Source organism: Carlito syrichta, unplaced genomic scaffold, assembly GCF_000164805.1.
Source record: "Carlito syrichta isolate Samal-C Ts95f unplaced genomic scaffold, Tarsius_syrichta-2.0.1 Scaffold304763, whole genome shotgun sequence".
In the NCBI taxonomy this organism is placed as follows: Eukaryota; Metazoa; Chordata; class Mammalia; order Primates; family Tarsiidae; genus Carlito; species Carlito syrichta.
This window is the reverse complement of record NW_007248859.1, coordinates 50,323-64,305: the sequence shown is the minus strand read 5'-3', so window position 1 is coordinate 64,305 and position 13,983 is coordinate 50,323. Positions and strand designations below refer to the sequence as shown.

At 36.2% G+C, this 13,983-nt stretch overlaps 1 protein-coding gene across 1 annotated transcript in view; it reads right to left on the bottom strand.

Annotated features, from left to right (window-relative positions):
- The window catches only part of PDZRN4 (PDZ domain containing ring finger 4), a 150,088-nt gene extending 138,102 nt beyond the window's left edge, over positions 1–11,986 (bottom strand). Inside the window, exon 1 of the mRNA XM_008060893.2 lies at positions 11,644–11,986. Within this exon, the coding sequence (XP_008059084.1) occupies positions 11,644–11,712 (69 nt within the window). The 5' untranslated portion in view covers positions 11,713–11,986. The remainder of the gene's footprint in view (positions 1–11,643) is intronic.
- Between the last annotated feature and the right edge of the window lie 1,997 nt (positions 11,987–13,983).

Here is a 13,983-nt window from a genome sequence, read left to right as displayed (position 1 = left end):
AAACAAAACAAAACAAACAAACAAAAAAACAAATCTTGGGAGCTCCTAGCCTAGGCCATGAAGTCCCTTAGACTACCCCTGCTCATATAGAACTATCTTTTTCTCTGCAATGTCCACTACATTATGGCCATACATTTCCACATTTGTCTTCTAATTGCTTCATGACACACTCCTGGAAGATTGGCTTCCTAGTTTATGCATCCTTTGTGTTCTGTCCTGTGTTACTATCTAGCAGTGTGCTGAACACAAAGCAAGTGCAGAGCAATTATTTGTGGTTATTCAATGAGAAATGCTTTTCCTTAAACTTTCTTTTACTTCAAAAAATATTAATATCTGAATTCTACCATGATTCAATTATTAAAAAAACATTAACTATCACTGATTACAATAGTGTTCTTTCATCTATGAATTTATTATTTTTTTAAACCATACTAAGTATTTTAGAAATTCTCTTTGTTCATATATTCTTGAAAGAGTCTTTTAATTTTTTTTTAAATAAAAGAATCTGAAACAGATTCTTACGAGGCTTGGGAGTGAGAGGTTAGTTCAGAAAAATATCTAATTTCCACTGAGATGAGAGCGTTTCCCCTCCAAAAAAAGTTCTATAGCAGTTCTATAAAGCTACATAAAGCAGAAGGGAGGGAAGAAAACACAGCTTCACAGGACCCAAACAACCATAAAACAAGATTTACAGCTTGTTACAGAATGGCACAAATTAGCAATTAGATGTTATATGTCAAAATACAAGAGAATATATGGGGTTGCTACCTTTTAAGATTTTTGTTGGAGGAAACAATAAACTCTTCGTAATAACCCTTTTAAAGATGGTATTCCACATTGAGCGAAATAGAATTAAGAAAGAAAAAATTAATACAGCTGGAAGGGAGATGGAGAAGGAATAGGTTATACCGATGACTTTAGAAATGTTGTATTTATATATGAAAAACACAGCTGCACTTGAATTATCTAGAATTCTACATATGAAGACAAAATTGATACCCAGTGGTACTTAAATTCAAATTAGTCACAAGAAGAAGACATTTCTTGAAAATGATACCTAAAATTCTTAAGGTGCATGCCCTAGGATGGATAATAAGAGAAAACAGTGTCTGCAAAAGACTGAATGATTGAATGAATGACTGATTGCTCATTTTTTCCTAATGAATTATAAACATTTCAGGAGTATGGATCCCTCATAAAACCACAAGCCGGAGGCCTCTTGACTACCTAATGATTTAATTCTTGTGCCTTCTTAGCCATTTAATAAAATTGATTGAATACCTATTAAATGACTTGTGAAAATTCAATATGTGAAAATCTGCTTCTATAAAATGAACATATTGGACAGTGATTGACTTATGGAAGGATTTTTCACTATCAATTAATCTTTGCACTTAATTTTTAATAACTCTTGTGAAGAAACCACTGTTTGCTAGAGATATGCAGTTCATTTGTTACTAATATGATTAGAAATGAATAAGAAATGTACATGTTAAGTAATTATGAAATCAGATCATGTATGTGAGAAATATTTTTACACAAAAATTAAAATTAAATAATTTTCTAATCAGATTATCCTACTTCATCAACAAATTCAGATGATTTGAAGCATCAAATATCTCAGTATACCTACTAGTTAACTTTTTAGTAGCATGCCTTCCTTGTGAATAATATGGAATCAGTGAAAATATTTTCTTAAAGAATTTCATCTAAATATACAGATACACAATTAGAGATGGGTGACTTCTCCTAGGTCTAGAAAAATTAAATTAAATGGCAAAAATATAAAGAAATTAAATGTACACATTTTAGTACAATATATGGTATTCTGATTTTTCTAAGTAGGGAAGAGCACTTCCCTTAGTAAACCTATCTAACTTAATTATAATCATTAAAAATACTTATTTTTATAAAAAGTCTTTTGCATATCAAAACTACCCTAACATTTAAGGTTTTCTTCTAAAGTCTTGGATAAGAGAAATTCTAGCTAAATGTACATTTTTTATTTTTTAATCACTGTATTATTACCACAATCTAAACATCATGGCTCAAAATGTGAAATCACCTTATCTTACTGTTTAAAGAAAAGGTGGCTTTAATGGTATTTGCTTTTGGGACTTGGTCAGGAATTTGTTGCCTACTCTGATGTGCGTGGATGTTTCCTGTGTTTTCTTCTAGGATTTGTATAGTTTGAGGGCTTACATTTAGATCTCTGATACATTTTGAACTGATTTTTGTACATGGTGATAGGCAAGGGTCCAGTTTCATTCTGCGTGTGGTCAGTTTTCCCAGCACTATTTGCTAAATATGATCTCCTTTCCCCAGTGATTGTTATTGGTGGCTTTGTTGAAGATAAGCTGGTTGAGAGACTATGCTTTTGGTTCCAGAATCTCTGTCCTGTTCCATTGGTCTATGTGCCTATTCTTGTATCAATACCACGCTACTTAGATTACTGTGGCCTTGTAGTAAAGTTGAAAGTCTGAAAGTGTGATATCTTCTGCTTTGTTCCTTTTGCTGAGGATTGTTTTGGCTATTCATGTTCTTTTCTATTTCCATATGAATTTCTGTATTGTCATTTCCAGGTCTGAAAAAAAATGATGCTGGTAACTTGGTGGCTATTGCATGGAATATGTAGATTGCACTGGGCAGGATGAACATCTTGACAATATTGATTCTTCCTATCCATGAGCAAGGAGTGTTTTTTCCATTTGTGTGTGTCATCTCTGATCTCTTTGAGCAGTGTTTTGTAGCTCTCACTGTAAAGGTCTTTCAGGTCTCTGATTAGGTGGATGCCAAAGTATTTCATTTTTTTGTATGGCTATTGTGAATGGGATTGTGCTGTTTATTTGGTTCTCTGCCTGCTTGTTGCTGGTGGATAGGAATGCACCTGTTTTTTGCATGTTGATTTTGTAACTTTATCCAAGTTGTTTATCAGTGCAAAGAGGCTTTTGACAGACTCTTTAGGGTTTTCAATGTATAAAAATCACATCGTCCACAAAGAAGAATAGCTTATCTTCCTCTTTTCCTTCTTTGGATACCCCCAATTTCCTTCTCTTGCCTGATTGCTCTGGCTAAGTCTTCCAGAAAAATATTGACTAGGAGGGGTAAGAGTGGGCATCCTTGTCTTTTTCCATTCTTAGGGCAATGCTTCTAGCTTCTGCCTATTGAGCAAAATGTTGACTGTTGGTTTATCATAGATGGTTCTTACTGTTTTGAGAAACATTTTTTCTGTGCCTAGATGCTCAAGGGTTTTTTTTTTTATCAATAAGGGATGTTGGATTTTGTTGAATGTCTTTTAATCATGTGGTTCTTGGTTTTATATCTGTTAATGTGCTGAATTACATTTATGGTCTTGCAAATGTTGAATTATCCCTGTAACCCAGGAATAAAGCCCACCTGGTCATAGTGGATGATCCTTGAGATGCGTTGTTGGATCTGATTTGCTAGAATCTGGTAGAGAATTTTGTATCTATGTTCATCAAGGACATTGGCCTGTAATTCTCTTTCTTCGTTGAATCTTTGCCAGGTTTGGATATCAGTATGATGTTAGCTTCATTAAATGAGCTGGGGAGAATTCCATCATTCTCAATTGCTTGGAATGCTTTCAATACGATTAGTATCAGCACCTCTTTGTATGTCTTATAGAATTCAACAGGGAAGTTCCTGGATTGTTACAAATGGGACCCCATCAAACTGAAAAGCTTTGTACAGTAAAAGAAAGCATCAAGAGTAAAGAGACAACCCACCGAATGGGAGAAAATATGTGCAAATTATGCAACTGACAAAGGCCTAACATCTAGGATCTACAAGGAACTCAAAATGAAAGGAAAAAAACAAAACAAAACAGAAAACAATCTCATTAAAAAGTGGGCAAAGATTATGAAAAGACCCTTCTCAAAAGATGACATACCAGCAGCCAACAGACACATGAAAAAATGTTCAGCTTCACTAATCATCAGAGAAATGCAAATCAAAACTACAATGAAATATCTCCTAACTCCAGGAATGTTGGCTGTCAATAATAAGTCAAAAAACAACTGATGCTGGTGCGGGTGCGGAGAAACTGGAACACGCCTACACTGTTGGGGAAGGGAGTGCAAGCTAGTTCAACCTCTGTGGAAAGCAGTGTGATTCCTAAAAGAACTAAAAATCGACCTTCCATACAATCCAGCAATCCCTCTCTTGGGAGTATACCCATAGGAACATAAATCATTCTGCCAAAAAGACACCTGCACATACATTTTTTCTCCCCACACTATTCCCAATAGCAAAAATATGGAAACAACCCTACTGGTCATCAAAAGTGAAATGGATAAAGAAAGTGTGCTACATATATACTATGGAGTATTATGCAGCCATAAAGAACAAAACCATGAACTTTGCAGCAAATTGGATGGAGTTGGAGACCATCATACTAAGTAAACTATCACAGAAACAAATAACTGCATACTGCATGTTCTCACTCATAAGTGGATCTTGAACATCAGTCACATTAGTACAAGGGAGGGATTGGCAGTCACTGGGCACTGCTAAGGGAGGGAAGGAGAGAGGAGGGCGGGAGCATATAGCAACACAAAGGGTACTTGGTTCATTACCGGGGGAGTGAGAGCCCGTTAGAAGACCAAACTTCACCTGCATGCAGACTATTTATGTAGTTAATCCTCACTTGTACCCCACATTACTATAATAAAATTTAAACATAAAAAATAAATAAAATTTGTGCACCTGAAGGGGGAAAAAAGTCGAGATAACTTTCATATTAACTTTATTTTTCTTAGTCACAATTTTAAATAATTTTATATTTTAAGAAAGGCCATAAAAAGCTGAACTCCAATTTTTAAATATTTATTTTAAAGATGAGGGGTGTAAGTCAAGATTGGATACATAAGTAGTCTAGGTACAGGTGAAGTTTGAGTCTCCCACTGGCCCTCACCACACCTGAACTAGGATCAGGCACCCTACTGATTTTATTTGCCCCTCCCTTCCTCCCCTCTGCAGTGCCCCGCCACTGATAATCTGTCATGTCTCCACTTCTTGAAAGCTCAGTCAACCTTTCCTTTGAATTAATCACTTTTTGTATTATTTTTCTGCCTTTCTGCATTTTTGGTTAGGTTCTCCAATAAGCCAACTCTGAGATTATAGGGTAGTGTGCAAGATGTTTACTAAAGAGTGTTCTCTTTGTAGACGGGAGGGGTAGGAAGCAAGACTGGGCAGGAAGACTGAACTGTGAAGCCCAACACCACTTATAGGGAGCTCTTGAACTTAAATTGCCTTTCAGAACGTCCAGAATCAGGTTAAGATCATATAGATAGACCCTTACATACTCCCATCAATCCATCACTGGATATGGGCCTTGCAAAAAGGTGTATGACGTTGGGTAGCTAAGACAGTCCCTAAGGGGGCTGTCAGTTGAAGTCTTTTACTGACAGTACTCCCTGCAGCTGGGGTAAATCTTTTCTAAAGACATATCTGAGTAGCACCTCACATATCTTTAAATCAAAAAGCATTATGGTTTTTAACTTACGAAAACTCTGTTCCCCTGACTTCTCCCACACCTTTCTGCTCATTCTCCTTCTCACTATGTAACGGTTTGTTTCCTCCTTTTCTTTCTTCTCCTTGGCCTGTTTCACAATATTGTATTCTTTATTCACAACTCTCCTCACTTCTTATTTCTTCTCCTCACTTATCACGGATGCCTGGGTGATAGTATCCAACAGACACATATATGCCAAGTGGCTGTTCTGCCCATTCACTGTTCCACTGTTGCTGGACATTGCTTTGATAGCCCATAATGAAATTAACAACCTTCTCTTTCTTTTCAGAACTCATTTCCCTTCTTCTATTTCTTCTCTCTCTAAACTTCACGATGTCTCCCCAGTCTCACAAGCCAGAAATATTGAATTTACTTCCTTGTGGATCTCACTTTTCTCCTCCCTTTACATTCCCTCTGCCACTAAGTTGCTGTTTTCAGCAAGACCTGGTTGGCTTCCCGTGTAGTCTTGCTGTAGTGTACCATCCCCAACTCAAGTCCAACTGGCCACACCAAAACCAAATCTACACTGTTAACTCTCATCTCATCAGAGTTCTCTCTCTCTCTTAAAAAACAAACAAACAAATAAACAAATAAGCAAACAAAATACATCAGATCATGGGAGATCCTCCAGGGTAAGGTATGGTCTTGTTCACTCTCAAGACTTATCTGTGAGCCTGCCTCTCACTTTAAACTTTAGCAATACATCACTTACAGTTCCCCTGCCCCATGTCCCTTTATACTTATCACCTGTTTGCCACCTCCATGAACTTTTTTGTACCCTTCCATCATTTTGGCTTCCTCTCCCTTCTTCTCCCAAGAAGACCCCCCTTTGTACTCCTATAGCCATCTGCCAACATTTCTGTTAATTTAATCCTTTACTTACCATATTATATGAAAATTCTCTGCTTATGACCCTTTTTCTACTACCAGACTGTGCATTTCTCAAAACCAAGAACTGTCTCATGGCAAAGTTCAGGACTTGGCACATATTAGGCAATTAGAACTTAGCAAAAGTTTTTAAACTAAATCACATATCTAGAGTTTAAGGCACTTTCTAGGTGATTGACAAAAGCAAGACATTATTATCAAGTGTCTTCACTTGTTCTTAATTATAAGGAATAGATCTCTCATTCAAGTAAACACAATAGAGGTTTATTATAGGAATGTATTGGAACTGGGAAAATGAAGCCACTCTGAGGACCAGCTACTTACTTCTTTGGTTTTTCTGTCTCATGATCCATTTGCTTTGTCTCTTAGATATCTCTGATTCTTTTGATAGGTCTTATCCTCATAGATGAGGTGGATCACAAGTGCCCAAGTTCCTTTCTGTCTTTCTCGCTCTCACCCTCCCGCTTGCTCTCTCACTGTCTCTGCATCTCTTTGTATTTTATTCTCATTACTAGTGTCCTATTTCTCCATATAAATTTCTGAGGCTAAAAACTTAATTGAACCCTCAACTTTATGCACAAGGTCCTCGCCCCTGGTATAATCAGCTGTGAGGTATAGGATCCAGAGAAAGGTAGAGTGATATGATCCTCTCCAGAAGCTGTGGATGGGATAGTTTAGTTCTAAACAGACTGTGGATGGGAAAGATATTGTGGTGGATCTTAATGAATGTCTGCTGTCAGAATGGGGATTAAAGGACAGATACCTGGCCTGTCTTCAGGCACTTACAATTTAGTCACATGCAATTGACTATGTATAATACCAGACAGACAAACATGAAAAGGCAGCTTCAAAACTGCAACCAAATGCTAGAAGAGTCCCAAAGCGGGAGAGTGATTTTTTAAAACCAATAATTGAAAAAATCTCTCTGTCCAAGGGGAAATTTGAATAACAGGAAAAAAAGTAGACAGTGGTGGAGTGGTTGTAGTGGTTATTCCACAGAAGCTGAAGTAAAGGAACTAAGTTACAAAGTCCAAATTGGGAGGCTGACACAGGGAAAAGCAAAAAAGAAAGGGAATTCTGGAGCAACCACAAATTTCAGTAGAGGAAGAACAGTGAGAGAGAAAATTAGAAAGAAATCTAAGAGCAGCAAGGAGGGTCTTGAACACTGGAATAAGAAATGTTTACTTCATTTTATAGGAATTGGGAGCCATTAAATATTTTCTAGAAAATTATTCCAGCAGCAGCAATCAGGGTGGGCTGGCATACAGACATATGCTAAGAAGGAAAGTCCTTATCATGATATCAGACAGAGTTAATAAGAGACGTTGTGACTGTGGGAAGGCAGGCATTGATGTTGGGAATGTGCGGAAATAAAAGAATCAGGAAGGCCACTGTGTGGAGGAAGAAGACAGAAGTGTTGCTTTTCATTCAGAGGTTTTGAGTTTTGTTGAAACAAGAAAGAGGGTGAGACCTTCACTATCTCCAGAGAATGTGGGAAAGAGGTTAAGAGATTATGAGTTGGGTTTACATAGGATGAAACAGAAAAAATTTCTGAAGGATCTGGGACAGCGTTTAGAGAAGGGAGATTACGTGAGATTCAAGAAATACTGTAGAATAGAGGAAAATTTAACATATTTAAGAATTGCGGGTAGGGATCCTGTAACTCCTTGATGGGCTTTTATGAGGATTAAATAAGATGATATTTAGGGAAAAGTGCTTTGCACAGTACCTAGAACATTATAAGTGCTTATTGTTAACTGCCAGTATTGTTACTTTTGATACAGGTTCTGCTTCAGTTTATGTTACTAATTCATGGAGGCCCCTGGTAGGGAGACCTCTTAACTGTGCCAAACCATTCAAATTAATAAATCAACTCTGTGTTGTGCCACAGTATCCACTTAGAAGAGAGCAACAGGCACAGCAGTGACATCGCCTGGGGATCAAATACTATTCTACTCCGGTTTTCCTGAGATTGAAGGCAAATTAATCCTTTTCTCTAATGTGGCAAGTGAGTAGGAACAGAATCTTGCATAACACATTATAGGGCTGAAATAAAATCCTATAAATAGTTTTGTGTTAACAGTACGAGCTTTTAAATATTTGCTCCAAATTTTAACACATTACTCAACACCCATGAACATCCCATCGCTAATTGCTATTGTTCAATCAATCAAGTAGTTACATTTGATTTATGTCTGAGAAAATCAAGCTAAGAAGTTAGTAGATTTAAATCTTACCATCTAATCTCACACAGAAATAAATCTCTTATTAGGTGAGAAATACTTAACAAGCTATTGTAGCTCTCTTGGTCCAGGTGGCTATTTAATCAGATTCATACAAAACAGGCAATTCAACTCATGTCAATAGAAAGGCATTGCTCAAATTACCCACTTATTAATTCTTAAGAGGTTAATAAAAAACCTACTTTGGATAAAATAAATCACTGCAGATAAAAATTGTGTCCTTGGCACATATAAAAGTTAATAGATGAATAAAGATGCATGAAAACTGCTTGGTGTGAAGGTTACTGGATCTACTCAAACCCTCGATTCTTGCATGTGTATGCATACTGTAGCATGATTGACCCAACTTCCACTGAAAATAATTTTCTTGAGGGGAAATTCCATCTCCTGTGCCAACTGCAAGTCTTAGCTCCTCTATAGGAGCAAACAATATCAACAAAATATAAACTTGACTTCATTTCACACTTATGCACATCATTCTGACTGTTTCACTGGACTCCTTGCTTTTGTTTACTGCAGCTATAAACCTGAAACTGTATTCTGCTTGGCCTGTATTATCAGATCATTAAATCTAGAAAGAAAATGTAACAAAGTTCAATATCATAATGATTCGATTATAAAGAAATGAACATTTTACTATTGGTTGGGCATTTAGTATCACTGCTAATCTTAAATTATCACATCCTCTGGTAAACTTTAATTGGCTTTAGCTCTTAAGGAATAATAGCAAAAGAAGTCAAAAAAGGTAGGTGAATTAGAAGTCTATAAATAGATGTGATTTGGGCAATCAGGTGTTAATGCTTGCGTAAGTGAATTATTTTAATATACGTCTAGAAATACTCAGGTTTCCAATCTCCAGTCACTTTTGTAAATAGTATCCTCTCTTATGGGGGCAGCTATGTGCCCTCCTGAGCACCTGGTTAGGAAAATGTTCACTTTCATGTGTGCTCTGAGCTGCCTTTCCTCCAAATAAAAATAGAAACTAGTTTGCAGCACCACACAGGGTTCCAGTGTATTATATGAGCCTATCACTGGTTTCCTTTGGTATCTTATCTATTCCATTAACTCAATAAAATAGAAGGCAAAGCTGGGGACAAACTGTAGGAGGGCTCCCCTTGGAAAACACATGCAAGACCTGTAAGCTGGGGTTTTAACTTATCTAATAAAAGCCAGTTCAAAGGAAGTTAATACTTCATTTTTCACCCCCTTTATTAAAGATCATAAGTACTGCAACTCAGGAGCAGAGAAAATAAAATAAATATATGGAGGAGTACAGGTAGAGGCAATAAAGAGCATGGCTTATCTATTTTCTCAAGATTTAGGAAGCACTTGAAGGCAAAACTCACAGACAAGCATTTAAAACATTCACAACAAAGGCTCCTTGGCAAATACAGTGATCCTTTCTGGATGCAGTAATCCTGCTTGGTTTCTTAGTAGAACAGAAACAGCTTGACCTAGGTGTAATGAGGAAGAATGCCACCTACCACCCCCTCCAAGTTATACTTTTATATACATTTAGTAATTCAGATTTTAAAAAATCGATTGATCAATCAACTCCTCTGCTGCTCCACGACCCAAAGAAAAACAATACTAGAACTCCACTCCAACAACCAAACTAAAGGAAAGTGTTCCACCTAGAGACTGTTTTCATGAGCCAAAGTGGATGAGAGCTTATCTAGGAAATGAATATTATTTTAGCCTATCCTTGCAAATGTGTAGTTAAAAAAAAAAAAAAGAAGAAGAAGCAAAAGGTATTGCCCCTGGTGTAATTAACAATGTTAATCTTCTTTTTCCTCTCTATGGTGATAAAGCAGTCATTTTTATATTTAATTAATGCAGAGGATCATTTTGGAAACTGGCTAATGAGCCTCTGATCACATTACCATGAAAATGTGCATTAACATTGCAACTGAGGAGGCTGTTTCATGTGTATCAAATCCACTTTGTAATTAGCCCACTGTGAAATGAATCACGTCAGGGGGAAATCTGAGGGAACCAGTAGATAGTGGGCATTTGGCTCCTACTGTGCCACGGGCCACCAACATCCCAAACACTGTCTTTCATCAGCAATCTTGTCTAAAAACAAAAGTGGTAGTGTGGCACATCTGGGACAAACTAGAAGAAGGGAAAAATAAACTTTATTTTGCCAAACAAGAAATTTGGATTTGAGTATCCCCCCACCCCGGGGAACTTGCCCATATAAAATGGTGAATTAAGAGAATTCTACTAAAACTATGAAGGCTGAAGATATAGTTTTATCTTTATTCTGAAAAGCTCTCAGATACATATTAAAGAGACATCTGAATTTGTTCACTTGTTCTTATGTCACATGCAGATATTGTAATAAGCTCTTGGAATTAATGTCTAATGCTAAACAAACAAAATAATTTAAAAAAAAAGAATCCAAGAACAAGTGGTAAGAAAATTTCTTTATCTCCTTTTTCAGCTAAGACATTTTATATATTTTTCTCATATAATACAAAAATACTAGGTCTTCCCTTTAAACCAAAGCACAAATTTCCAATTAATCAAATAATTTCCTCTGGCTAACAAGATTTGGCAAGAAACTTTTCCTGTCTATTCAAAATACCTGAGATCACAGACCTATTAAATCTCAATACTTATACAGACAATGATACAATTGCTTTTCAAATGTCAACAGTATTCCAAAATGAAAGAGGTATCTCAAAATACTACACACATGGATCTCAGTGCTACTCTTCTTATGTGACTGACATCTTGGCAGTAGATACACAAAATGTTAAAAAGAATCCCACAGGAAGTCATCTGAAGGGGGAGTGGCAAGGAAGCTGAAAACTGCCACCCAAATCCAAAATAAAGAGCCCCAAACCAGCAAGTTTTCCCTCAATTCTGAGATGTACTGAAAGAAAAAATAAAGCTAGCCAGAATTCATTTACCGTCTTTCAGACAAACACAAAGCCTGCCTGTTTAGTTGCTGGGATTAGACCCTGCACTCACCTGGGAAACTTCATACAGCAGTTTGTAGTGTTCCTCTCTTTTCTGAAAAGTGCACAAATTGCAGCCCATTCTAAGAAGCAGAGAGAGAAAGCAAATCTTCTAATTTCCCCAGAACTGAAAGGCAAGTGAACTGAAAGGGAATCACCCTCCAGACTTGACTACTGTTTTTCATCAGTCACTTCAGTCCAGAAACACAGACAAACCGCTGTTAGCTGGAAGCATAAACCAGGGTGGTGTGTAGCAGCATGCTCTTCTTCGCTTTCCCTAAGTATCTTGCACTCACGGATACACACACAGAGTTTCCAGTCAGTTCATGGCAACACTCCCCCGTCTCTGCATCAGTGCACATGACTACACAGATTCCAGCTCATGAATATTAATAGTGCCTCATTGATTATTTATGACAGAACATGTTAGCAGGGAGGGGTGTCATAGCTGCTGCTGATGACAGATGAATATTCACTAATTAAGAAGCAAATGTAGTGTGGTTAAACAAAATTCACTTGTGTCAATACTATCTCTGTTTATTAAGAATAGAGTGGTTGAGCATGGGGCATTAAAAAAAAAAAAAAAAAACACCCACATACAATTTCTCCATTGATCTAGGCTTTTAATATGGGAATAAAAAATTTAGAAACAGAAATATACTTAGTTCACATCTCTGTTTTCTGCAACAATAAGAAGGAATATTTTTAGCATTATTAAATCTAGGAGAAAAAGAGTAGGAACAATCATTTAAATTTATAACATAAACACAGAAGCAAAGAAAATTTGGGGAGATATGGGAAAGGAACAAAAGGTAGGAGAGTATTATTTAGTTTTAATTCTGATCCGACAAAAATTACTGAATAGTTCCTATGTAAAAATCATTACATACTAAAAGGGAAATAAGGCATAGTCTCTTAGTCTAAATAAAGAACATTTAGGTAAGTATGCATAGATGATACTTGTACAGATAATAAATATTTTAATCGGCTAATAAGAGAATATTATTGAATATATATTTGTAACAATATAATTCATGTAGAATCATATTCAGAAATTAGATAACTACAATGCTTTTTCTCAGAAAAATTTCAAATGCATATAGTATTTATGCTAATTTTATTAAAGTCATATATAATATTTCAGAAAGCTGACACTGGCACTATTTAAATTCTAATGTAATGCACAATGACTCCATTTAAGGTTCTATATTTAGAGTTCATAATGTACAAAGGTGAATACAGACTTAAAAACTAAGCTTAGATGTTTAGATAATAGAAGTAATGCATTTAATTTCACACTCTTGAAAATACATGTATTGTGTTGAGAGTTTGCAGCTCTGTCCCTTAAAGAGATACTGCAAACAGTTAAAGCAGATAATAAAAGAAAATTCCTTTTGTTCCCATGCTGACTTATCCACAACCTCTGCTAATTAAGAAGTATGTCCTTGTTCCAGCACATCTTTAAACTGGACAGGACAGCAGGTGGGTTCCAAAGCAAAAATAATTACTTGGAAACTGATGACTCTGGTTAGGAATTACATTGAATTGTGAAGATTTTTAATTGCTCAACATTGACGAACGACTACTTTTTGGGGTCCAATTCCCTAAAAGTGCTTTGTCAAATGTTTAGAATCAATAACAGGAAATGATTCTAATGAGCACTAATTGTTAACAAATTGGCTTTGCAACTAACAACACCTCAACACCAGCAAGTAGCAAAGAGATGAGCAATCATCTGCTGCTTATCAGTCGTTTCCCTTGGGATGTAATAATCCGATTTTCTGGGCCTAATTTCACCTAACAGCCTGGATGAAAGCCAAGCTGAGAGACCTACATGAAAGTGGCATCATAATTGGGAACATTGTGTGTGAATAAAGTTAACCAGGACTTCCTGCAAATTAGAAACCACTTGTAGGAGATATTAATTAAGGCTGGAATCTTTTATAGAGTGTTTTCAAGGAGGTATTGGAAAGAACCTTTATGAAAATCAATGGTGACCACAAACAATCTTCTCCTTAGGTGCAGTTGTAAAATACATTTTTGATTTTTTCAAAGTTTTAATTTATCTAAACTCCTATTTCATCTCCCATGAAATGTCCTTATGCTAGAGTTCATAGTCTCAAAGTGAACACTGACTACTTCTTTGAAGGATTATATATTGCTGAGTTTGAAAGAATTATTGGTTATCAGATGTTTAAATTCTGTATTTTAAAAAGCCAGACCAAGGAACTAGAGTGCAGTAAGGCAAGGATGGTTCGTTTATCTATCAATGAAAGTATTTGCTTCCTCCACTGATAGAACGCATTTATGTAATAGATTTTGAAAGCTAAGTAAGATTCTTAATTATTAAAGT